The sequence below is a fragment of the Triturus cristatus genome, chromosome 1_2, assembly GCF_964204655.1.
Source record: "Triturus cristatus chromosome 1_2, aTriCri1.1, whole genome shotgun sequence".
In the NCBI taxonomy this organism is placed as follows: Eukaryota; Metazoa; Chordata; class Amphibia; order Caudata; family Salamandridae; genus Triturus; species Triturus cristatus.
The window spans coordinates 900,520,024-900,545,802 of record NC_140580.1 but is presented as its reverse complement, the minus strand read 5'-3'; the positions used below and the strand labels follow the sequence as shown (position 1 = coordinate 900,545,802).

The following is a 25,779-nucleotide window of genomic DNA, read 5'->3' as shown; positions in this document are numbered from 1 at the left end:
CACTGGCTCCCTGCGCCAGCCTTTCGCCTGGCTCTCCTCCGTGGCCTCTCTTCTCCCTGCGCAGAGGCCACTGCTCCTGCGCTCCGGTCCTGGGGTTTAGGCCCGTTTGCAACCGCAAAAACTTGTGGCCCATGTACCAACCCTATTTTGCGAGTCGCTAATCAATTTGTGACTCGTAAAATAGGATTAGTGACTTGCTTTTAGGAAGGGGCTTCCTAAATGCCACTCCAAAACCTATGTATGAAAGTTTTGGGACCGCAATTGCTGTAGCAAATCACTCTCAGTTTACCAACCTTCTCCGATGGGTGGTAAAGCACTCGCAAACGGGAAGGGGTCCCTAGGGGACCCCTTCCCTTTTGGGAATGCATGCCCAATAATCTTTTGGGACCACTGCCTGCACTTAAAAGTTTCATTTTTATTTTTTCAATGCATCCTGTTTTCCTTTAAGGAAAACGGGCTGCATTTAAAAAAAAGAACTGCTTTATTTAAAAGCAGTCCTAGACATGGTGGTCTGCAGACCCCAGCAGGCCACCATCCCTGGGAGTGCTAGCCATTCCCAATGGGGTCGCAAATTGCGACTGCCTCGTGAATATTCATTAGGCATGCAATCTGCGACCCTATTGTGAATCGCAAAGTGTCTGAGACTGTTGTACATTCACATTTACTGTTGTACATTCACATTTGCGAGTCGCAAATTGCGAGTCGCAATTTGATACAATTTGCGACTCGCAAATGTGAATGTTTGTACATCTGGCCTTATACACTCAGACATTTCTCTTGTGGTACCAGTTGCACAGCTTTTCATGGCATCATAACTTGTTACCATTTGCACCTTTAACTCATAATTATGGCTCCTTTTTTTAAGGCATATAGTTTCAAAACATTTCCAGCTATATGTTTGCATATTTTTGCCCATATTTACCCGTTGTTGCCCTTATTTATTTTGTGACCTGTGGAACATTGAAGCAGTAACTAGTATATTTCCAATTATATGTTACTGATAAATGTACACTCACACTTGTCTGCCTGATGGGATTTAGCAGTGTAAACTGCCCCAGACAGTACAAGAACCTCAGCTGAAAAGAATACCATTTTATTACAAACACGTGTATATGCCTGGGATGAAGTTGAAGCATCCATGTGAAACATTATTCCTATTTTAGTTACAAAGGGAAAGAACGCCATATTTCCGTTTTCCCTCACATTTAAAAATAAATACAGGCCGGGAAAATAATTACTTCGTTCTGTATTCACGTGCAGAAATCTATAAGCCAGAAAATTGTGAGTCTCACTCACAATAAACCATTTGTTTAACGTCTTCATTTCGATATTTCACTTCATCATTAATTATTTTTCTTTTGAGTCCTCCATGGCCAAGTCTGTAAGGAACTTCTAATCTGGGGCGGTATTTAACGCTTTAAAAGCAGCATGACCAAATAGATTTTCTCATTTTATTTCCAGTCCCACAGACATACCTAAACCGTGACAATCAATAAATGGCTCTCTGCAGTCTTGAAGCTTTAGCAGCGTCACTGGCTCGCGTGACAATCCATTTCCTGTGCCAGGAATGCACAGCACACCTGCCGGATGGCATGCAAAGTACAAAAACCTTTCAAATGCCAAAAGAGGAGACATGGAGGCAGCACAACCACAGTTTACGAACTGAACCTCGCTGCCCCAGAAACGAACAGGAGATTGAGAAAACAGATATATAAGACTACAGGGAGCAGTGGAAAAAGAACCTTAGGCTAGCAGGCTGACGTCTTTGTCAGTGCTTATTTCTGCATGGTTTTTGCAAAACGGTACTGTTGCGGAAGCTGCTGGCCCCCATCAATCTAAAAACACACAAGCTAATAGCAAATAAATAAATAAATAAATCGGCCACAAAAAGCACTCAGTGCCATTGTAGCCCGTGCACTTAAACTCATTCTGAAAGGGCAGAATGCAGACACTCACAGTAAAGTTAGCCAATCGATGAAGTGGGCTGAACAACTACCCATGCCAGCATGTGGAAGACACATGTAAATAACACAACAACAGAACAATGGAAGAGGAGGACTGGCTCAAAGCCCCTATAAGTATATTATAAATATAATGATACTAAAATCAATGGCCTTGGCTAACGCCAGACCTAACAACAGCTGGATGTATCTAAATTTCCTCTAAGCATAGACGTTAATTCTAAAAATACGGAATACCAAATTCAATAAAATTGGAGCTACCTATTCTGTAAAGGAATTGTGAGAGGACTGACCAGTTGCTGCATGTGGAAGGTCAGCAGAGCTGGTTAGAGATGTGAGGAGATATCAATTATGCCTAAACTCCATCGGCCTTTCACAAGGGAAAGGTCTCAGAGTCTCCACAGTCCAGTTTACGCTGTGCACAGCGACTCCCGGGCGCCAAGACTACTTACATGGGACACAGACATTGTGCTGCTGCTCTTTGGCCCCTTCTCTTAAAACCCATCCAAAAAGAGTTTTTCTTTCTCGAATGACTTACACAGGTACTGCTACCACAGATACTGGACAGATCTGGAACAGACCTTTTGAAAAAGCTCCACAAGCAGACTATACATGGGTAACCAGGTGTAAAATTCCCTTCATTTGTTATTTTCCGAATATAGAATTCAGTGGCGTAACGAAACTTGAGGGCCCCCCCTGCAAAGTTCATGGAGGGGCCCCCTCCAGACCTACTCAGGAGCGCTCAGGCCAGGGTACTGTGCTGAGGGGGCCCCCTGGAGCTCGGGGACTCCTGCACTGCGGGGGCTGCAGGGACCTTTGTTACACCACTGGTAGAATTCCAATTTCATGACGTAGTTGCTGGATTATGAGTAGTTTAGCCCCAGAAGGAGCCCCGGCTCGGGGTGGTCCAGGCCTCGCCTGGCGATGCTCACCTATCACTGCATTGGAGATGGTGATTTTCAACCACATGCGATCCCGGATTTCTAGGCCAGAGTCCGGCAGCTGCATCACCTTCACGATAGTGGACATGTCGCTCTTCACCGACAGCGGGCTCTCCTCCATCTCTGAAAGAGAGAGAAGTGTACACGCCAATTACTGATGGGTGGACAAAGATGCAAAGCCTCCCATTCCCTCCTATCCTCGCCTCCATTTTATGTATTCCATCCTTCAATTTCGCACCACCAATTACTGCAGTACAAACAATTGCAGGTAATTCATCAAGTATTAGTGATGATTTGTGGAGTAAGAAAAGGGCTGAAATTTGTAATTTGAAACATACATTCCACAAACCATACACAGACAGACACAAATAGGGATAATTACACTTTTTTAACCAATCACTCAAGTCTCCACTGAAAGACAAGACGGACTCGCACAGAATGCGGGACGATGTTGACTGCTTTACACAATATTGTTAGATTGCCCATCAGATCGCTGGCTAAGACAGGCAACTACGGCTAAACATGAGTCAGCTGCATGGATGGCACAGTCTTTCTTTTTCTTACACCTCTTTTGATTGAGTGTGCAGTTGTAACAAAACAACAGGACAACGCTTAGCAAAGCAGTAATCATCGCATTGTCAGGGGCATAGCTTAGTCAGTGGGATTCAGGGGTGTTAATCTCAACTTTCCCGCCCTAAAAATCACAGTGGGCGGCAGGCTGAATAGGTGAGATGGCCAGGGTTGAAGATGGACTGTTCCCATGATGAGAAGGGACAATACTGATTTGCATTAGGTAGGCTTCAGGGGCTGATTGAAAATTTGGCAGCCAGGCACTCCATTATAATGGTGATTAAGTATCCTGTCTGCCAAACAGAAGGTCCACTTGCTCGAATTTGAGTCGGGCAGACTACAAGTTTTACGGTGACAGAGCAAAAGTTACTCCGTCAGTGTAAAACTTACTCGAATGGCCAAACAGAGTAGGCATCGTCAGAGGTAAGACATCCCACCATCTACCATACTCAGAGTGGACACTTGATTCACTTTCTTTTCACTGTCCCTCACTGCCAGGCATATCCTGGTGGCAAGAACAGTAAAGAAAGATATATTACCCTCACACTTTGGGAGAAAGCACATTTCTTTTAAAAACAAACTCCAGTTATGGTAGTTTGTTTGGTAAAATATAAAACTGTAGAAAAGTTGGATGGCCAGTCATGATGTTTCACAGAGCTGTCTGTCAAAATGTTCCAGTTCCTGTCAATGCAGTGTCAGTAGACATCTTTAAATATGGTGGGCGGATTAAAGTCCTTCGCCACCCTGCCTGCCTTTAATCCATCTGCCATATCCTAAATCAGGCCCTCTGACTAGAGTGGCACAGTCAGCGTAAACAATGGTTTGGGATGGTACCCGGAGGCATTACCAGTGGTTAGATTATTTGCAAGCATCCATCACATCACCTTTGGGGTGTCTGGTTGCAAGTAGTATTCCTGGAGACCTGAGACTGGTGCAGCCTTCCAGGTCTACTACTGCCAATGCTTGTGTATGTATTCTAAAGAGTAGTACATTTGCAACCATTCTAGGAGTACTTCTTTAGGTGCATATTGGCTACTTTGTGGTAAGCCAGTCATTTTGTACATTTAAGCTCCTGATCCAAAAAAAAACAAGTTAAAATCTGATGGTGAAATCAGGATGACGATAAAACCCAACACACACACAGCAGACCTGACTCTGGACCCACAGACTCAACTAACAAGCCAAGAATGCATTTATTTGGTGGGTGTCACACCATAAACACCCCCCCCCCCCGAAGCTTCGCCGCTGCACATTGCACATGGATCATTTTTCACATGCATTGATGGGAAAGTGTCGATTTACACACCGCCTGTCAGTGTCATAAACATGCAGAATCAACTGCAACAGCCAAAGTATTCAATCCATGGGTCCCAGATATTAGAGTGTTTGTGTGGGCAAATCTTACTACATACACTGACTATTCAAGTATAGTACATCTATACATGCCCTCTGTCACTCTGGCATGTTGGTGCAGCTGATATTTGACTACATCTCTCTTGACAATTAAACAACAAGCCCAATGAATGTTCTTATATATCTAAGCTATCCGTCCTCCTCCATCATGCTCAATAGCATTAATTTTGGTGACAGGGTTAGTGGTAGGTGCGTTACTTTCATCAAGATCCAGTGGCCCAATACTTGTGTATTATCGTACACAACCAAATCATATGAAGTAAGTCTGCTTTCTCTGTTTGACCGCATGTGCACATTGGAAAGGGGCATCTACCCATCTTGCATAGCCTCTCAGCTGTGTAATAAATTATGTGCATGTATCTGAACTGGATGAGTTAGAGTTTGTCACAGATTTCTATGGTTCAAGCTGCCATTTTAGCTTCCTTACAGTCACCCTCATCCAATCTTCCAACATCTGTCTCACAGGCTGGTTTAAGTGCTGTAAAATAATTATTGGGTGTTTGTGTTGCGGTTCAGGGAGGACCTGGCTTGGCAGTTTGCACTGGACTGTTCCTATCGGAGCACGGTCAAGACTGATTCGCATATAGCTGGGTCCAAACTGAGGTGGCATGGTGTGCAAACTAAATATGGATTGGGATGCGGCCCGAGTGATTATCAGAGTCTGAGATTTATTCAAGCATTCCATCCATCACTGTTTTGTACAGTTATTGTGTCACCCTTCTTGGGACGAGTATAGTATACCCAGACGTGGGTCCTATGCATACTGTGTCACTGGAACCAAACTGTCCTGTGACAGAGCAGTGTTTAGCATGTCATGCCCCTTTAAAATCCAACCCTTTACAGAGCCTTACTCTAGCTGTCGCACACCACCCTGATGACTGGTGGCACGTGGCTGCACACAACATGACTGGAGCTGTCAGCACCATCATTGTCGCAAATGTGGCTGCGTTGTCTCTCTTTCCGATGTGCTAGTCATTCAATGGCAAAATATTTCTGGGCATCCAGAAGAACAAGTTACTTACCTTCGGTAACGATGTATCTGTAAGAAACATTAGTTAGTTAGATTCCTCACCTTAGAATATCCCCAGGCGTCAGACTGGATCCGGAAGATTTTTCGTCAGCAATACCCCTTGCGCGTCGCTAGGCGTCGTCTGCGGCTCCGCGTCCGTCGTCGGCGTCGTGCGCCGGGATGACGTCGTCGGAGTACTTAGACGCCGCCCTCGCGCGCTGACGTCAGTTCTTGTACATAGCCTTCCGCGCCAGGAACGCAGAGCCATGCAAAGACCGACACTGGTGCCAAAAATAAAATCTAGGGGCCTGAAAGGACAACCTTAACCCTAGATGTCAGTTCGCAGAACGGGGAGGATGGGTGGGTCGGTGAGGAATCTAACTAACTAATGTTTCTTACAGATACATCGTTACCGAGGGTAAGTAACTTGTTCATCTGAAAGAAACACGTTAGTTAGATTCCTCACCTTAGAATAGATACCCAAGCAATACCATCCCCGGTGGTGGGTCTGCGAACCAAGATCACACCAGAAAGTCCTGGAGGACAGAACGGCCAAAGAAGCCATCCCTCCGGACTTGGCTGTCAAGGCAATAATGCCTGGCAAACGTGTGTAGCGAAGCCCACGTCGCCGCCTGACAGATGTCCTGCAAAGGGACTCCCCGTCCCAAGGCAGTAGTAGCCGCCGTGGCCCGAGTAGAATGGGCGCGCAGCCCAGCAGGAGGGTCCTTTTTAGCCAAGGAATAGCAAATTTTTATACACAAAACGACCCACCGAGAGATGGTCCGTTTGTGCACAGCTTTCCCCTTCTTAGCGCCCACGTACCCAACAAAAAGCTGGTCGTCCACCCGGAACTGTTTTGTGCGGTCCAGATAAAAGGAGAGCGCACGTTTTGGGTCCAGACGGTGGAGCCTCTCTTCCTCTTTGGAAGGATGCGGAGGCGGAAAGAAGGTGGGCAAGGTGACAGACTGCCCAAGGTGAAATGGAGTCACCACTTTAGGAAGAAAGGAGGGACGAGGCCGAAGGACAACCTTGTCCGGATGAACAGACAGAAAGGGAGGCTTTGAAGATAAAGCCTGGAGCTCACTCACCCGTCTAGCCGAGGTGATGGCTACCAGAAAAGCAGTCTTAAGAGTCAGAAGACGAAGAGGGCAATTGTGAAGAGGCTCGAAGGGAGCGCACATCAAGAATGTCAAGACCAGATTCAAGTCCCACTGAGGCATTACAAAAGGGACCGGAGGGAACGTGTGTGTAATGCCTTTGAGAAAGCGTGTAACCACAGGGGACTTGAAAAGAGAAGGCTGATCAGGAAGCCGCAAGAAGGCGGAGATGGCAGCAAGATAACCTTTCAGGGTGCCCAGGGCAGAGCCCTGCCGGGCCAGAGAAAGAAGAAAGTGAGAACCTCAGAAAGAGGGGCGGAAAGGGGATCCACAGCCTTTGCTGTGCACCATGCCACAAATTTGTTCCACCGGCAGGCGTATACCGACTTTGTGGAGGGACGCCTGGCTGCCAGAATGATATCACAGACTTCAGGAGGCAAGTCAAATGGCATCAACTGCCGCCGCTCAATCTCCACGCATGGAGGTGGAGGCTGGACAGGTTCGGGTGGAGGACCGTCCCCTGCTGCTGCGACAGAAGATCCTCCCGAAGGGGCAGACGAATCGGGGGATCGGTCAACATACTGAGTAGCTCGGGATACCAGTATCTTCGTGCCCAATCCGGAGCCACCAAGATGACTTGGGCCCGGTTGTGCCTGATCTTCTTCAGCACTCTGGGCAGAAGTGGTATAGGCGGAAAGGCTTACAACAGACCGCAACTCCACTCGTGACGAAAAGCGTCGCCGAGCGAGTGCCGCCTTGGAAATTCCAACGCGCAGAACTGCTGACATTGCGCGTTCTCTTCGGTGGCGAATAGATCTAACCAAGGCTCTCCCCACTGCTGAAAGAGACCTTGCGCCACTTCGGAGTTCAGACGCCATTCGTGATCCATCATGCACCGGCGGCTGAGTTCGTCTGCTCTGGCGTTCAGAGAGCCCGCCAGATGTTGAACCACCAGGGTGACGCCCTGGTGTTCCAGCCATGTCCAGAGGCGCAGAGCCTCCTGACAAAGGGTCCACGACCCCACCCCGCCCTGTTTGTTGCAATACCACATGGCGGTGGTGTTGTCCGTGAACACCTGCACAACACTTCCCCTGACAGAGGGAAGGAAGGCTTTCAGTGCAAGCCGGATCGCTCTCAACTCCAACAGGTTGATGTGGAGACGAGACTCCGCCGGAGACCAGAGGCCTCTGATCTCCGCCTCTCCCATATGGCCACCCCATCCCAGGAGGGACGCATCCGTCACTACGACATGCTCCGGTTGGGGAAGGGAGAGGCTCTTGCCCTTGACCCACTCGCGGTCCGTGAGCCACCACTGCAACTGTTGTGCAGTGCCCTCCGAGATCAAGACATGGTCGGACAGGTTGCCGTGATGCTGGGCCCACTGAAACTTCAGGTCCCACTGCAGAGCCCGCATGCGCCGCCTGGCGTGATGCACTAGTAGGATGCAGGAGGCCATCAGCCCCAGAAGCCGCAACACTAGCCTGACCGAAACCCGGGATAGAGGCCGAAAGATGGGAATCAGGGCCTGTATATCCCGGACCCGCTGTTCCGGTGGATGGACCCGGAACTGCGCCGAATCGAGAACCGCTCCGATGAAGAGGAGCTTCTGAGAGGGACTCAGGCGTGACTTCGGCACGTTGATGGAAAACCCCAGCAAATGCAGGAGATCCGCCGTAGTCTGGAGGTGGGAGACGACTTCCTGGGGCGAGCCCGCCTTCAACAACCAGTCGTCGAGATAGGGGAAGACTGGAACCCCTGATCTGCGCAGATGAGCTGCGACCACCGCCATCACTTTCGTGAACACCCGAGGGGCACTGGTGAGGCCGAAGGGGAGCACGGTAAACTGAAAGTGCTCTTGATCCACCGTGAACCGCAGGTAACGCCGGTGGGCCGGCAGGACGGGGATATGGAAATATGCGTCCTGCAAGTCCAACGCTACCATCCAGTCTCCAGGGTCTAGGGCAGCTAAAACCTGAGCCAACGTTAGCATCTTGAACCTTTCCTTTCGGAGGAAGGCATTGACGTTCCGGAGGTCCAAGATAGGGCGTAGGCCCCCCTTGCCCTTCTTGGGAACCAGAAAGTAGTGGGAATAACAACCACGACCTACTTCTGGACTCGGAACGCGCTCGACGGCCCCCTTGGCCAAGAGAGCCGAAACTTCCTCGCGGAGAAGATTCAAATGATCCCCCGAGATACGGTGGTGCTGCGGTGGCATGGCTGGAGGGGTCGTCTCGAAGGGGAGGGAGTAGCCCCTTCGGACGATTTGCAGCACCCACCTGTCCGATGTTATGGACCGCCAGTGGAGCAGGTGATGGCGAACTCTGCCGCCCACTGGCGTGGTATGGGCCTGAAAGCTCGGACTAGGAGGGCTTTGAGGCGGATGCTGCCGGGGTGGAAGTGGGCTGACCACGTCGGCCTCCATTTCCGCCACGGCGGAAACCACGTCCGCGACCGCGCGCAGGTTGGTTCTGCGGCTGGTGGCTTTGCGGACGTGAGGAGGCGCCCCTTCCTTGGCCACGAAAGGGGCGAAAAGCGGAGGTGTGCGCCCGCGGAGCCGAGAGGCCCAAGGACTTGGCCGTAGCCCGGGAGTCCTTAAAGCGGTTCAGCGCACTGTCCGCCTTCTCACCAAACAGGCGAGTGCCATCAAAAGGCATGTCCATGAGGGTGTTCTGGACATCCCCGGAAAATGACGTGGACCGCATCCAGGCGTGGCGGCGGAGCGCCACCGTGGTGGAAATCGCTCTACCCAGCGAGTCCGTGGTGTCAAGCCCACATCGTATGGCGTGCCGTGCTGCATCCCTCCCATCGGCCAAAGCCTGATTAAGACGCGTCCGGACCTCCTCCGGACACAGGGGCAGCACGTCCTCCACCGTATCCCACAGGGAGTGGGAATAACGGTCCAAGAGACAGGCGGTATTCAAGGACCGCAGGCCCAAACTAAGGGACGAGAACAGTTTCTTGCCAAACTGCTCGAGTCTCTTGGAATCCCGGTCCGGCGGAGCGGTCGGGAAGGAGGATTGGGAGGTAGAGGCCTGGATAACCAGACTCTCGGGGGTGGGGTGTTGGGACAGGAAACTGGGGTCGCCCGGAGCAGGGCGGTGGCGCCTGGCAACGTTCCTATCCACAGGAGGGACTGTGGAGGGCTTGGACCAGGTGCCCTGCAGAACGTCAGTGAGGGCCTCATTGAACGGCAGCAGAGGCTCAGTGGAGCTTGCTGAGGTTTGAAGCACCTCAGTGAGGATGTTAGTCCTCACAGCCACGGCAGGCAACTCGAGCCCAAGGGCCTCGGCCGCCTTGCGCAGCACCACAGAAAATGCTGCACCCTCCTCCGAAGTCCAGCCCACTGGCCTCCCCCAGTTCATCTGCCCAGTCCTGAGAAAGCTGTGACTGAACAGCCATAGGGTCCTCGAACCCCTCCCAGTCGCCCCCTTCTTCCGATTCCTGATAAACAGGAGAAACGATCGGAACCGGACTGTAGAGATGGTAGGACTCAAGCGGCGTCGGATGCGGCGTCGGTCGACGCCGTTGCGGCGCCGGGTCCGGAGGAGGGCTAAACTGGGGCGGTGTCGGCGGCAAAGGCGTCGGCGGCGCCGGAGGTGTAGGCGTGTGCGCCGGCGGCGCCGGTGGCGGCGTCGGTGGTTCAGTCGCCGGCGCCGGTGGAGGAGTGACTAGGTCAACCGGCGGCGACGGGGGCCCAGGCATGGGCCCCGCGGGGACCTGCGGCGTCGAGACCGGAGTCGTCGACGGCGCCGGGGCCGGAGCCGCCGGCAGGCGAGGTCGCCCAGTCGAGTCCGCGGGGCCCGAAGGCGCGCCAGCGGGCGTCGACGGCGGGGCCAGGCTCCTCATGGCCGAGAGGAAGGCACTGATCTCCGCCGGCGCCGCGTCAGTCCCAGGGACCGGAAGGTATGGGGGCGGACGCGGCGCCTGCGGCTCCGCCGGAGCCGCGGGGGTGGAACCACCCTGACCCTCGGCCGAGTCGCGCGACCGGCGAGGGGAGTCCGAAGAGCGGTGTCGCCTCTTGGACTTCTTTGAGCGTTTGGACTTACCCGACGACTTGGAGCCGGACGATCGATGGCGTCGGCTAGGGCTCCGCGAGCGATCCTTGGACCTCCTCCTGGACCGGGATCGCGCACGACGCGGAGCCGAGTGGCGAAGCTCAAAAAGCTTGCGGGACGGCTCCCGCCTAGCCTTCGAAGTCAGGGCCTGGCAGTCGTTGCACGACTCCGCGTCGTGGTCGGGGCCTAAACAGTAGAGGCACCGGCGGTGGTGATCGGTCACCGACATCAGTCGATGGCAATCCTCGCAAGCCTTGAACCCAGGCATCCTACCGGCACCAGATGTCGACAGACAAGGATCAAAAATGATCAAAAAGATTTAGTCAAAAAAGACTAAAAGGGGTAGCTCTCCCGGATCTGCGCTTACTGGCGCGGAAAAAAGAAGAACTGACGTCAGCGCGCGAGGGCGGCGTCTAAGTACTCCGACGACGTCATCCCGGCGCACGACGCCGACGACGGACGCGGAGCCGCAGACGACGCCTAGCGACGCGCAAGGGGTATTGCTGACGAAAAATCTTCCGGATCCAGTCTGACGCCTGGGGATATTCTAAGGTGAGGAATCTAACTAACGTGTTTCTTTCAGATGGTGCTACCTACGTTTTAGAGGCGATAACCTATCTTGACGCCTTTGATCCTCTTGAAGGCCAGAAATGATGCAAGTTTTTCAGAAGACTTTCGCTTCGATATGCGCAGAGCAGCTATAGGTTGTTGTTTATACTATCCTGGTGAGCCTATCACTTGTAAGGTGCAAATAATGTCTAATATAAGGTATAAAGTACATGGTGCAGTGCCATTGTGCTACGCAAAAAATACCATGTCTCTCATCCTTCTGGGTCAACTCTGCCACCCAATTTCCTCTGTGTTCCAGTGTTAGACCTGTCAGCCCTTTGGGTGGTCCCTCCTCATCATTATTTATTTTGTCCCACTTTTGCCTCAAACCCTGTTTGAATTTTTCCTTTTTGGGAACCACCAGACTTTTTCGTGTTGCTACAGATTCAGGGAGCCATTTTAGCTACCCCTGAAACTTCTGTCTGAGGGCCTGGAGCACAAAATGGTGGCCACCTGTGACATCACCAGCATCCACTGGAACCTACCAGCACCTTCCAGAACATTCCAGGAGATTCCAGAACCCTGTGACCGTTGGAGGCGGTTTAGAATGTTGGGAGGATAAGAGAGGCAGTTGGCAGTTGGAGCTGGCAGTTGGCACCTGACTGGTGAAGAGAGAGGAGCACAACAGTGAAGGAGGAAGGAGTGAAGCAGCAGGGGTGGAAACTTGTGCCTGGAGTGGGGTCCATAAACCCACCCTTGATACTTGTCCCTACTGATGGATCCCAGCCTATAGCCCTGTGTGGGAAGAGGACAGAAAAACTCATCCTAAGGACCTGAACAGCAGGAACAGGCCTTAGAAGCAGAAAGCAGCAAGATCCTGACCTGGAAACTGGTTTCCCTGGAGTCCGGCGTCGAGTAGCCTGAAGACCTGGAGCCCGAGGTGGAGAAGCGGCGCTGACTGAAGTAGCAGACGTCGTACCCGGAGCCGCCTGAGGTCGTGAGAGGGCGCCGACGGAGGTCGTGAGGAATACCAGAGGTCGAGGAGGAAGTGAACCGAGGTCGAGCGAGCGGCGTCATCGGAGGAGTGAAGTCCGCCCTCCGGAGTCGTCGGAGACCGAGGTAGAGGAGCACCGGAGGTCGGGAGTGAGGATCGCACTCCGGAGTCGCCCGGAACCTGTGTGGAGGAGCACCGGAGGTCGGGGGTGAGGATCGCACCCCGGAGTCGCCGGAAGTCGACATCGAGGCCAGGCCGGCCGACGTCATCGGAGCCGAGAGCGCCATCGGACCGGAGCCGCCCGAAGTCGACATCGTGAAGAGACTGCCCGACGCCGTCGAATCGGAGGTCGAGATCGAACCGAGGCCACCGACATCGGACCGGAACCGCCTGCCGGCGCCGTCAAAGAACTGACATTGTGCCGAGGCCGCCGAGACCGAACCGGAACCGCCTCACGGCGTCGACACGACTCCAGCGGCGTCGGAACATCAGAAAAGGGCAGTAAGTGGAGTAGAGGGCGCCTAAGGCCCTGTGGAGACCTGAGAGACTGCTCTAAGGGGCTAGGGAGGTGCTGAAACCAACCTGACTGTGCAAGGGGTGAACTGGGACTAACCTAGAGAGGTTGTGTGGAGAGAGAAAGCCAGGGCACTGGTATTCCCCCCTTTGATCTACCTCAGTTTAGGCCTCAGCCTTTGCCTCAGCCAGGGAGTAGGACCCCCCAAGCCTTCCACACCCTACAAGCTGTGCCTGGGCCAAATCAGCCCTTAAGTATTGAAGTGTCATCTGATTCATGAGTGTTATTGTATACTCCTAATTATTTATTGGGGAAACTGTATTTATTAAGTTCTTATCTATTTAATGCTGCACTGTATTTATAGGTCCACAGGACTTGTTGGTGTACAGTATTTATTGGTACAGTATTTATTGGTACAGTATTTATTACCTCAAAGTATTTAATTGTCTGTATATATTGCACTTGTATTTATGCCCTGTTATTTATGATCACCCCTATTTATTTCAGCAAACAGCAAATATTTATTTGACCTGCTCTATTTAAGAATTTGTATATTGTGATTGTTATTTATTTTCCCAATCAGCAACTAAGAGAAAAAGATAAAGAAGAATATTTTCATAATTTTTACGGTGTAGAGTCGTTTTTGGAACGGATGCACGCATGGTTATTGTATGGGTATATTGTATGCTTAGCACTGCGCCTGTTTCCTGACCACTCGAGCCAAGCTACCACAGTGTGTTCGGGGAGTCCACCACCACCCTGCGGAGTGGGAGTGGGGCTGTTTCCAACATAAATTGGTGTTCAGTGGTGGGATAGAGCTGTGCCTACATATACTCAACAATAACTGTGGGTAGTCCATAGGCCTACACCGGGAGTTTTCTCACAGCGGCCTTCCAAATTGTGGGTTTTTGTTTTTTCCAAATTTACTCTGGTGGTGGGAGGAGGTATTATTAAAGGTACCCCCCTGCATTGTTACTGCACAAAACCTGTCCTCTAACCTGAGTGGGCAAGATGGAGTTTGTTCTTGAAAATCTAGACACGTACACTGTGGCCCAACTCAGGGAGTTTTGCCAGCGAGAGGGGGTGTACTGTCCCCCAGGAGCAAAGAAGGGTGCACTTCAAACCAGCTTAAGGGCTTGGGGGGAGGCACGCAGGGAAAGCAAGGCTGAGGAAGAAGACAGGGATGGAGAGCCTGACCCCGAGGGGGCTGAGATGTACCAACCTGAGGTGGGGAACCTGTCAGCAGGGCCCAGGACACTTTCTAGGAAGGGCAGCACTGTCTCTAGTGGGGGCTTATCCGAAGTGGAGTTGGCAGATCGGAGAGAGAAGAGACAGCTCACATGGGACTTAGCAAGGCTGGAAAAGGAGAAAGAGGAGCAGAGGATGGCCCATGAATTGCGACTGAAAGAAATAGATCTTCAGATTTTGAGAATCGGGGCACAACCTGTTCCTAATGGTGGCAGCCAAAACCAAGAGTCCACTAGGGAATCCAAACCTTACCTGCCAAAGGACATTGTAGCAAGCTATGGGGCGGGTGACGACATCGCCAAGTGGCTAGCAGCCTATGAGGTCTCATTGAGGGCCCATGGGGTTCCAGCGAAGTATTGGGGAGGGGGACTGTATAAATACATGCCTCCAGCTGGTAGGGATGCTTTATTGGCCCTCGAAGAGGATGAGCAAACCCACTATCCCACCATGAAACTGGCGCTCATCAGGAAGTTTGGACTTACTCCGGAAAAGTACAGACAGAAGTTCAGGGGTAGTCACAAACTGGGCACACAGAATTGGGTGGACTTCCTGGACTATGCAAAGAAGGCACTGGAAGGTTGGATTCAGGGCAGTGAAGTAAGGAACTACGAGGAGCTGTTTGACCTAGTGTTGAAGGAACACCTACTCGAGAAATGTTTCCCTGAACTGCGGCAACACCTGGTGGATAGCAAGCTGACCAGTCCCCGGAAGCTTGCTGAGGAGGCGGACATTTGGGCTAGTACCCGGGTGTCCACAAGGGGGACTGGAGGGGATACTCAAAAGACCGGACAGGGCGCCCCCCAGAAGAAAGAAGGAGGGGAAAAGAAAAAGGAGTTCTCCAAAGGCCCCCAAAATAACTTCCAAGGGAAGGGAACAGGATTCACCTCTAAGGCTAACCCTCCCAGAAACCCTAATCCTGGCCAGAGTCAGCAGCCAAGGGTTGTCCATTGCTACGAGTGCGGTGGCGTTGGACACTATAAAGGAGATCCGAAGTGTCAGAAACGCTCACCCCCTCCCACTGGAGGAAAGACCCCCGGAGTAGCTAGTGCAGTGCTCGGGGAGGAGATGCCCTTAACTAAGGGAAGGGAGTGGGCGGGTGTCACTTTAGTGTCCCTGGGAGAACGGGAGATGGTTCCTAAGATCCAGGTGCCCGCAAATACTGCAAAGTATGGGCAGTGGATCACCATCAATGGCCAAAGAGGGGAGGCTCTGAGAGACACAGGAGCCAGTATGACTATGGTACGTAGCCAACTGGTGTCTCCAGAGCAAGTCATTCCCGATGTACTCCACCCAGCCGCGATGGCTGACGGCAGAACCGGCCACTATCCCGTGGCTGAGGTTCCCTTTGAATGGGGGGGGGTTGCAGGTTCACTTCGAGTTGCCGTAAGCCCTGCCGTGCCAGTCGATTGTCTGCTGGGCAATGACATGGAGCACAACGCTTGGAAGGAGGTGGAATACCGGACTCACACCGAGATGCTGGGTACACCTGACTGGGCCTGTGTTAGCACAAGGTCCGAGACTACCCGAAGAGGGAGCTCATTCCGGCTGGAGCCTGGAACAAAGGCCCAGCCAGCTGCCAGTCAAGGGAAGAACCGAGGACAGGAGGAGCCTGCCTCGGCGTCTCCACCCCGTAGGACGGATAGGCCACCGGAGGTGGTGGACCAGGAGTCTGCGGAGGGGGACGTTACCAACCTGGAGGACCTACCCATCCCGGCCGAGTGGCACGTGGAGGGAGGCCCGTCCAGGGAGGAATTCTGCCAGGGCCAGAGGGAGTGCCCTACCCTTGAGGGGCTGAGGCGACAGGCCGAAGCCCAGGCAGCAGGGAACGTTGAAGGGAACTACAGTGTTTACTGGGAGGATGGCCTCCTCTACAGTGAACCCAAGGCACCCCTACATGGATCGTCACGAGCCTTGGTAGTCCCTCAACGATATCGAGCCTTCCTTTTAGAGTTGGCTCACGAGATACCATTGGCAGGACACCTGGGGCAAGACAAGACCTTCGCCCGTCTTGTCCCACACTTTTATTGGCCTCAGATGAAAGTGTCGTCCGATACCTACTGCCGGACATGTGTGTCTTGCCAAGCCAGTGGGAAAACAGGGGTGAAGCTGAAAGCTCCCCTGGAACCACTTCCTGTCGTTAGCACCCCCTTTGAAAGGGTGGGCATCGACATTGTGGGTCCGTTAGATCCGCCAACATCAGCTGGTCACAGGTTTATCCTGGTTCTGGTGGATCATGCCACACGGTACCCAGAGGCGATACCTCTGAGGACCATAACAGCACCTGTTGTGGCTAGGGCCCTGATGGGAATCTTTACCCGAGTGGGTTTTCCCAAGGAAGTTGTGTCCGACAGGGGGACCAACTTCATGTCAGCATATATGCGGGCAATGTGGAAGGAGTGTGGAGTGACATACCGGTTCACCACTCCTTACCACCCCCAGACCAATGGTCTGGTGGAGAGGTTTAACAAAACCTTAAAAGGCATGATCAGAAGTCTGCCTGAAAGCCTGCGGAGGAAATGGGACGTCCTCCTACCCTGTTTACTTTTTTCCTACAGGGAAGTGCCACAGAAGGGAGTGGGCTTCAGCCCCTTCGAGCTTCTGTATGGGCACCCTGTACGTGGACCTCTTAACCTGGTGAGAGACGGATGGGAAAGAACTCCCAGAAAGCTCCCCCAGGATGTGGTGAGCTACATGCTGGCCTTCCGGAGCCAAATGGCTAAGTTGTGGAAGCAAGCTTCTGACAACTTGGAAGCCAGCCAAGCAGTAATGAAGGCGTGGTATGACCACAACGCTCACCCGGTGGAGTTGGAGCCTGGCCAGAAGGTGTGGGTGATCGAACCAGGAGAGCTTAGTGCCCTCCAGGATCGCTGGTCAGGACCCTTTGAGGTGTTGGAGAAGAAGGGTAAGGCTACCTACTTGGTGGACCTGAAGACCCCTCGTCAGCCCCTGCGGGTGCTGCATGCCAACCGCCTCAAACCCCACCACGAGAGGCCCGAAGTCATCTTGATGATGGTGACTGACGGAGGAGAGGACGTGGAAAGCGAGCCTCTCCCTGATCTGTTTGCGTCTCAGGAAAAGGATGGGTCGGTGGAGGGAGTGAATCTCTCCCCATCTCTAACTCCTGAACAGCAGGAGGACTGTCGCCAGGCCCTGGGGCAGTACTCTGCGTTGTTCTCCCTTGTCCCGGGTAGGACTCACCTGTGCGTCCATGACGTGGACACAGGAGACAGCCCACCTGTGAAGTCCAAGATCTACCGGATGTCAGACAAGGTGAAGGCCAGCATTCATAGTGAAGTCACTAAGATGCTGGAGCTAGGAGTGATTGAACCTTCTAGCAGCCCCTGGTCCAGTCCGGTGGTGTTAGTACCGAAAGCTGCACCACCGGGTGCCCAACCAGAACTGAGGTTCTGTGTGGACTACCGGGGACTGAATTCAGTGACAAAAACTGATGCTCATCCGATCCCTAGGGCGGATGAATTGATTGACCGGCTGGGAGCTGCCCAATATCTAAGTACCTTTGACCTTACTTCGGGGTACTGGCAGATCTCTTTGACTGATGGAGCAAGGGAAAGGTCAGCCTTCTCCACGCCCAATGGCCACTACCAGTTCTGTGTGATGCCCTTTGGGCTCAAGAACGCACCTGCCACGTTTCAGCGCCTGGTAAACCAGATCCTCACCGGAATGGAGAGTTTCTCTGCTGCTTATCTGGATGACATAGCCGTCTTCAGTAACAGCTGGGAGGATCACTTGCGTCACCTGCAAGCTGTTCTCCAGGCCCTGAGACAAGCTGGATTGACGATCAAGGCCAGCAAGTGCCAGATCGGGCAGGGGTCGGTAGTGTACCTTGGACACTTGGTGGGTAGGGGAACGGTGCAACCCCTCCAGGCGAAGATCGAGGCCATCATGGCCTGGGAACCCCCCAAGACACAGACTGAGGTCCGAGCATTTTTGGGCCTCACGGGATACTACCGCCGCTTCGTGAAGGGGTACGGTACCATCGTAACCCCCCTCACGGAGCTCACGTCCAAGAAACAACCTCGACGGGTAGTCTGGACGGAGGCTTGTCAGCAAGCCTTTGAGAGATTGAAGAAAGCCATGTGCGAGGCCCCGGTCTTAAGGGCCCCAGACTTTTCCAAGGAGTTCATTGTCCAGACAGATGCATCAGAACATGGCATTGGGGCAGTGTTATCGCAACTCAACGAAGAGGGTCTGGATCAACCCGTGGTCTTCCTATCCCGGAGACTACTTCCCAGGGAACAGAAGTGGAGTGCAATAGAGCGTGAAGCCTTTGCAGTGGTATGGGCTCTGAAGAAGTTGCGGCCATACCTGTTTGGCTCGCACTTCCTAGTTCAGACCGACCACAGACCCCTTCGTTGGCTGATGCAAATGAAGGGGGAGAATCCCAAGTTGTTGAGGTGGTCTATTTCCCTACAGGGGATGGACTTTCAGGTGGAACATCGGCCTGGAGTGGACCACGCCAATGCAGACGGTCTCTCAAGGTACTTCCGCCTTAGTGATGAGAACTCCCAAGGGGTTGGGTAGCTCTCCCCACTTTCAGCTGGGGGGGACGCGTGTTAGACCTGTCAGCCCTTTGGGTGGTCCCTCCTCATCATTATTTATTTTGTCCCACTTTTGCCTCAAACCCTGTTTGAATTTTTCCTTTTTGGGAACCACCAGACTTTTTCGTGTTGCTACAGATTCAGGGAGCCATTTTAGCTACCCCTGAAACTTCTGTCTGAGGGCCTGGAGCACAAAATGGTGGCCACCTGTGACATCACCAGCATCCACTGGAACCTACCAGCACCTTCCAGAACATTCCAGGAGATTCCAGAACCCTGTGACCGTTGGAGGCGGTTTAGAATGTTGGGAGGATAAGAGAGGCAGTTGGCAGTTGGAGCTGGCAGTTGGCACCTGACTGGTGAAGAGAGAGGAGCACAACAGTGAAGGAGGAAGGAGTGAAGCAGCAGGGGTGGAAACTTGTGCCTGGAGTGGGGTCCATAAACCCACCCTTGATACTTGTCCCTACTGATGGATCCCAGCCTATAGCCCTGTGTGGGAAGAGGACAGAAAAACTCATCCTAAGGACCTGAACAGCAGGAACAGGCCTTAGAAGCAGAAAGCAGCAAGATCCTGACCTGGAAACTGGTTTCCCTGGAGTCCGGCGTCGAGTAGCCTGAAGACCTGGAGCCCGAGGTGGAGAAGCGGCGCTGACTGAAGTAGCAGACGTCGTACCCGGAGCCGCCTGAGGTCGTGAGAGGGCGCCGACGGAGGTCGTGAGGAATACCAGAGGTCGAGGAGGAAGTGAACCGAGGTCGAGCGAGCGGCGTCATCGGAGGAGTGAAGTCCGCCCTCCGGAGTCGTCGGAGACCGAGGTAGAGGAGCACCGGAGGTCGGGAGTGAGGATCGCACTCCGGAGTCGCCCGGAACCTGTGTGGAGGAGCACCGGAGGTCGGGGGTGAGGATCGCACCCCGGAGTCGCCGGAAGTCGACATCGAGGCCAGGCCGGCCGACGTCATCGGAGCCGAGAGCGCCATCGGACCGGAGCCGCCCGAAGTCGACATCGTGAAGAGACTGCCCGACGCCGTCGAATCGGAGGTCGAGATCGAACCGAGGCCACCGACATCGGACCGGAACCGCCTGCCGGCGTCGTCAAAGAACTGACATTGTGCCGAGGCCGCCGAGACCGAACCGGAACCGCCTCACGGCGTCGACACGACTCCAGCGGCGTCGGAACATCAGAAAAGGGCAGTAAGTGGAGTAGAGGGCGCCTAAGGCCCTGTGGAGACCTGAGAGACTGCTCTAAGGGGCTAGGGAGGTGCTGAAACCAACCTGACTGTGCAAGGGGTGAACTGGGACTAACCTAGAGAGGTTGTGTGGAGAGAGAAAGCCAGGGCACTGGTATTCCCCCCTTTGATCTACCTCAGTTTAGGCCTCAGCCTTTGCCTCAGCCAGGGAGTAGGACCCCCCAAGCCTTCCACACCCTACAAGCTGTGCCTGGGCCAAATCAGCCCTTAAGTATTGAAGTGTCATCTGATTCATGAGTGTTATTGTATACTCCTAATTATTTATTGGGGAAACTGTATTTATTAAGTTCTTATCTATTTAATGCTGCACTGTATTTATAGGTCCACAGGACTTGTTGGTGTACAGTATTTATTGGTACAGTATTTATTGGTACAGTATTTATTACCTCAAAGTATTTAATTGTCTGTATATATTGCACTTGTATTTATGCCCTGTTATTTATGATCACCCCTATTTATTTCAGCAAACAGCAAATATTTATTTGACCTGCTCTATTTAAGAATTTGTATATTGTGATTGTTATTTATTTTCCCAATCAGCAACTAAGAGAAAAAGATAAAGAAGAATATTTTCATAATTTTTACGGTGTAGAGTCGTTTTTGGAACGGATGCACGCATGGTTATTGTATGGGTATATTGTATGCTTAGCACTGCGCCTGTTTCCTGACCACTCGAGCCAAGCTACCACAGTGTGTTCGGGGAGTCCACCACCACCCTGCGGAGTGGGAGTGGGGCTGTTTCCAACATCCAGGCACTACGGAAGCGAGGTAGCTTGTACAGACTTTTCTAATGTGTTTATTCCTATATGCCCTAGTAATAGCAGATAAGTGAACTAAAACATCGGGAGATGAAAGGATCTGCCCATGATCAGGCAATCTGAGCAAGAGAGAACCCTAGAATTAGAAGCTGGGTCTCCTGCCTCTGCTCTCATTCTTTTAGACACTAGACCACTCTTCTCCTCTACGCCTCCCAGTTGTTGACTTGTTGGACATACGTCTCAGTCTTTTGAGTCTCTCTCAAAGAACTGGTGTTGGAGGGTGATAGTGGTTTAAAGGAGGGTGGTGTTCTCTACTACATTATTGAGCTTTTAACATCGTCCTGAAAAATTCTTACATCAGAATATCAACTACATCTATACCTTCAAGGTATATCTATCTATCTATCTATCTATATATACATATATATATACACACACACACACACACATATACATGTAAGTATACAAAAATGTTTTTGTTTTTTTTTGCAGAGTTTTATGTAGTGCGAACTTGACCCGAATCCGAAATCAGGTATCAGAGTGCTTTATACAGCACCAGTTAAGTTACATGAGGACACACATTCATTTTTGTTAGGCACGGGGAGATTAAGTGATTTGCCCAGAATCACAGGATGTTCAGCATCATTACCGAGACTCGAACCCAGTTCCCCAGGCCCGAAGTCGAGCGCCCTAGCCGTTAGGCCAACTCCTCTCCCCTTTTTTCTTTTTCTTCTTAACTCCACGTCTATATACGTTGACACTAAATATATATTTTCACGGTAAATGGATGCAGTTTTGGGAGAGTAAATCTAAACTTGCCTATATATTCTTACCTTCATGATGTAGTGGTAGTCAGTATTTTGAGTTGTTATTTTTGGATGTCATTATGTTTCGAATTGATATTATGGTACACAACCCATTGGGTGATCCCACTGAACTTTTAATCAAGGCATTTTTTGTTTGCAGCGTGAAGAGGAGTTAAAAGAGGGTTACAGCCCCCAAATGAGGTAGATTTGAGAGATATGTGGTGGTGAGAAATGGTCGATGAGAAGGAAGTGGTCTCCTCTTACAAAATATTATGATGCTCCAAAGCAATAAAAATACAGAATGAATAAAACTTTGTGTTATGCAGCTAGAAGTAAAATAGACAAAAGATCTGTTTTGTAGTCGAGGGCTGGCAATGCAGGCTACCTGCGGTCGAGGCTCATCTCTGAAGAAGTGACCCGCGTCAATGTGGTGCTGTACAGAACGTTAAGACAATCTATTGCCAGTTGAGAAACAAGTATTAGCAGAAGTGTAATGTATGTAAGAAAACATCTGAAATTCCCTACAATGCGTAAAGGCAAATTAGCAGAAGTGCCCACTATTAAACGAAAATGTGATGCTAACACCATTAGAAAGGGTATCTAAGGTGCTGAGTAGTGTTCTTGTCACCAGCTTTGCTTTACATATTGGGTGGAGCAGTAAAGAGGCCTCACAGACATGTGGCATAGCATCTACTGCCGTAGACTTTCAAACAAGAAAGACAAACCTCTACCTCCTCGAACAAGGGCCACCACATGATGTGCCCCACTAAAGGATTGCTACACATCTCACCTGAAGAGAGGCTAAGGATTCAACATGCACAGAGTCTGGAATTTCCAAGGTTGGCACTGGTGGGAGAAACCGACCCTAGCTGGCAGTACGACAAGTTGACACTGGCTAGCAGCATGATACAACAGCAGTGGGCATGGCTACTGTTAGCCAATGCCAGCTGCTGAGACTGGTAGGCACTATGTAGAAACTCAAACACTGGGTACTGAGAAAGGCTGGTACTGGTGGGCAGTGTAAGATGTGAGTAGTGATTGATAGTATGAGAAAGGGGCACTAGCGTGAAGTTCACACTGGTGGGTAGTGTGACTAGATGGCTCCAGCCATATCAGAAGGCCGGGGCGAAATGCAAAAAATACTGAAAATTATGCAAGTACACCTGTTCGTGTAGTTATAGCACAAAAATCCAACTGCAGGAGCACAGAAACAACAAACGTAGTGAATGTGAGCGACTGCTGGCAGCTACTGTTCCTGTTCTGTTACATTTAGCGCTAATTCCTTACTTCAAAATGCATCCTCGGGTCCATTTTGCGCTAAGAAAATAACGCTTAAAGCTGGGTTACACACCTCCCGTAATGCTGCGTAGTCTTGCGTAATTTTGCTATAATTACGCTACAGCAATTTACTTCAGCTGTGCCCACCCCCCAGTGAAAAACTGGCCCTGGTGGGCAGTATGAGAAACTCACATGGCTGTAGAGGGCACCAACACCCAGCGATGCCTTTAGGGGTCCTTTCAGGATGGGTACAATCTTCATACACTTAATTAGTCCATGCGCCCCCAAATTATTCAATTTATTGCGAGTGCCAAACGAGTACAACTCGCTGTATCTGGAATCGAACGGAGAACTTTGTGCAAAGGTGATTTAACTCCCCAAAGAATTCACCTTCAGGATATAACATGCATCGCTCTCGCACCCCCACCGCGCCGAAGTGCTGGTCTCATTAAAGCTCTGGTCACACGTGATCCAGGCACACTTTCTCCCTAATGTCAGACACACCTTGTGCCTGTTAGCAGCCGTCACATGGACCAGGCCACGTCCAGCCTGTACATTACCCGGGCCTGATAACAGGCAGAGAGCAGCAGATAAAGGGGAGGCCGCCCACTGATGGAAAGAGCCTCCTGGTACCAGCTTCTCCCCATCATGAACCAAGTTCGTGAACTGCCCATGAACCTGACAGTGCGACTACGTGAAAGCCTCTCTCCTGCGATAAGAACCAGGGAGCCTAATGAGAAAGGCGCAGGAATGCGCAGGCTATCTCTGCGAGCTAATGGGGCCAGGCTCAGAGCTTTAATTGGGGTTTGAGGTAATCTCTTAAACCGTCTAAGTGTTTTTTATTAGGTAGTGCTGAACCTGATGAGGGGCTAGGGTGCTGCTGTAGCACCCCCAACATGTGCTTTCCACCTGTGAATTAAAAGTGCCTTCCCCAACTGGAAATAGGATTTTATTTTTTGTACAATCAAAGTAGATATCACTGCATTGTTGCTGCGGCAGGAAATTTCCCTGATTTTATATGACTTATTTTATAAAATGTTGCTGCTTCTCACAGCCAACGGCAGCCTAAATGTTTGTGTGAAAAGGTCTGAGGGAAAACCCACCAGGCAAGCCAGTAAGCGGCCTCCTATCATGTGCCAGCCCTTGCATGCTGAACATCTAAACTCAGACTTTTCATACAGAGAGTTTTTCTCTCCTCATTCTCTTACGTTGGGAAGTTCTACGCTGGTTGGGCTTTTATGTAAAAACTGGGACTTCCACAATGTTTCAAATCTCATACTCTTGATTTTCAAAATGTTGTCCGCGATTGTAATTTGATAAACTTTTCCCTTGCGAGTGTTGAGTCACTCAGGAGAACAAACTAAGAAAGGTATCCACTTACACACTAAACACTTGTGAGTCACCAGCATAACAATGTTTACTAGAAAGCGCATGAAAAAACAGTCTGGTTACAGCACTAACACTGGCAGGGAAAAAAACTACGCTGCAGCTTAGGCGAAGCGAAGTGGGAAACGGTGTAGTATGTGATTGCCAATACTTTGTAAGTAGGTAAAACTTAAGTTGTGTGATAAAAACTTCATCCACCTCTATCAAACTTATAAAAGGAAATTTAAAAAAAAACAGCAAAATGGGATTTGGTGTTGCCTTTAAAGCTCAGTGTATCATAAATTACATGGGCCGACTGGCACTTATGCCACCCAAGACATGCCTTGCAAACCAAACACCCAAATTTGCCTACAAAGTGTGATCACTGGAACAGAAGTGAGATGCATTCTCTTATTTCATTGTTCAAATCCATTTTAATTACTCTGAACCAACCTTAGTGCTGGAGGAGGGATAGACAAGTAAGGCACAACAAACAACAAGATATACAACATAACAAGTTTAATTTGGAAAATCAGGAACTTAAAGGGTGCCCTGGGAGAGCTACCGCCCACCCAGCCCTGGTCCGAACCACGGGCCGGCGCCCTCTCATTGCCTTAGCCCGTGTGCAGTTGGACACCGCTGGCCCTGAGCGGGGAGGTCCTGCCTGGAGACCGGGCCGCAGTGTGACTTACTTTCTGAATCGGGAATAGAGCTTGTTAGTGAGGAGCTGGTAGATGTCATGGTGCTCATGGAGGGGCTCATACCGTAACGGGGGAACGCGCCCGTCATGGCGGTGGTATGAGAGATCCAGGCTGCGGGGTCGATGGGCCGGACCGGCTCAGCTGGAACAGTCAAGAAACAGAAATAAAACAAAACCGGTTAGCATCACATCTCAAGTCCAAGGAAAACCAACAGTGAAGTCCTCGCCAAAAGACGGGGAAAGACCTGACCCACAGGTCTGGGTAAGCCTACCTACTTACTGCATACGTGCACAGGTGAAAGGGATCAAATGTCTAAACTACCTTCCTTTGTTCAAAATGTGAGTTATGACTATCTTAGCAGGACAAAAAGAGTGTTACATGCTCTATGACCCATCTGTCCCATGGCTCGCTGAAGGTAGGAAGTCCCGGAGAGCTCCTTCTGAGAGGACTTGGCCATAAAATAATTCACAGGACATGGTCCAGGGTGCATGTTGTCTAAATGATAATGCTATGGTGGCCAACTTGTGAGGGCAGCCTAGCAAAAACGTCTGGTAGCCTGAGTGGTGCTGGCTGTCAACACCATGGACACTCGTTTAGAGCCTTTTAAGATGTGTAAAATAAAAACACACTGAATGTGTGGAAAGTTGTTTTCTGTGCATTGATCATGATTTTTATCATTGGAGAAAGTGATATTACCACCTCAAGACATGCAGTAA

General features: G+C 51.1%; 1 protein-coding gene across 4 annotated transcripts in view; it reads right to left on the bottom strand.

The window, feature by feature from the left end:
- DVL1 (dishevelled segment polarity protein 1) overlaps positions 1-25,779 on the bottom strand; it is a 693,343-nt gene that overhangs the window by 18,551 nt on the left and 649,013 nt on the right. For 3 of the 4 annotated variants that reach the window (XM_085609591.1, XM_085609595.1, XM_085609594.1), the window contains 2 exons: positions 25,055-25,204; positions 2,894-3,025 (listed from right to left, as the gene is read on the bottom strand). In XM_085609591.1, coding sequence (XP_085465717.1) covers positions 2,894-3,025; positions 25,055-25,204 — 282 coding nt within the window. The remainder of the gene's footprint in view (positions 1-2,893; positions 3,026-25,054; positions 25,205-25,779) is intronic. The other variant, XM_085609592.1, reaches the window with a different exon arrangement.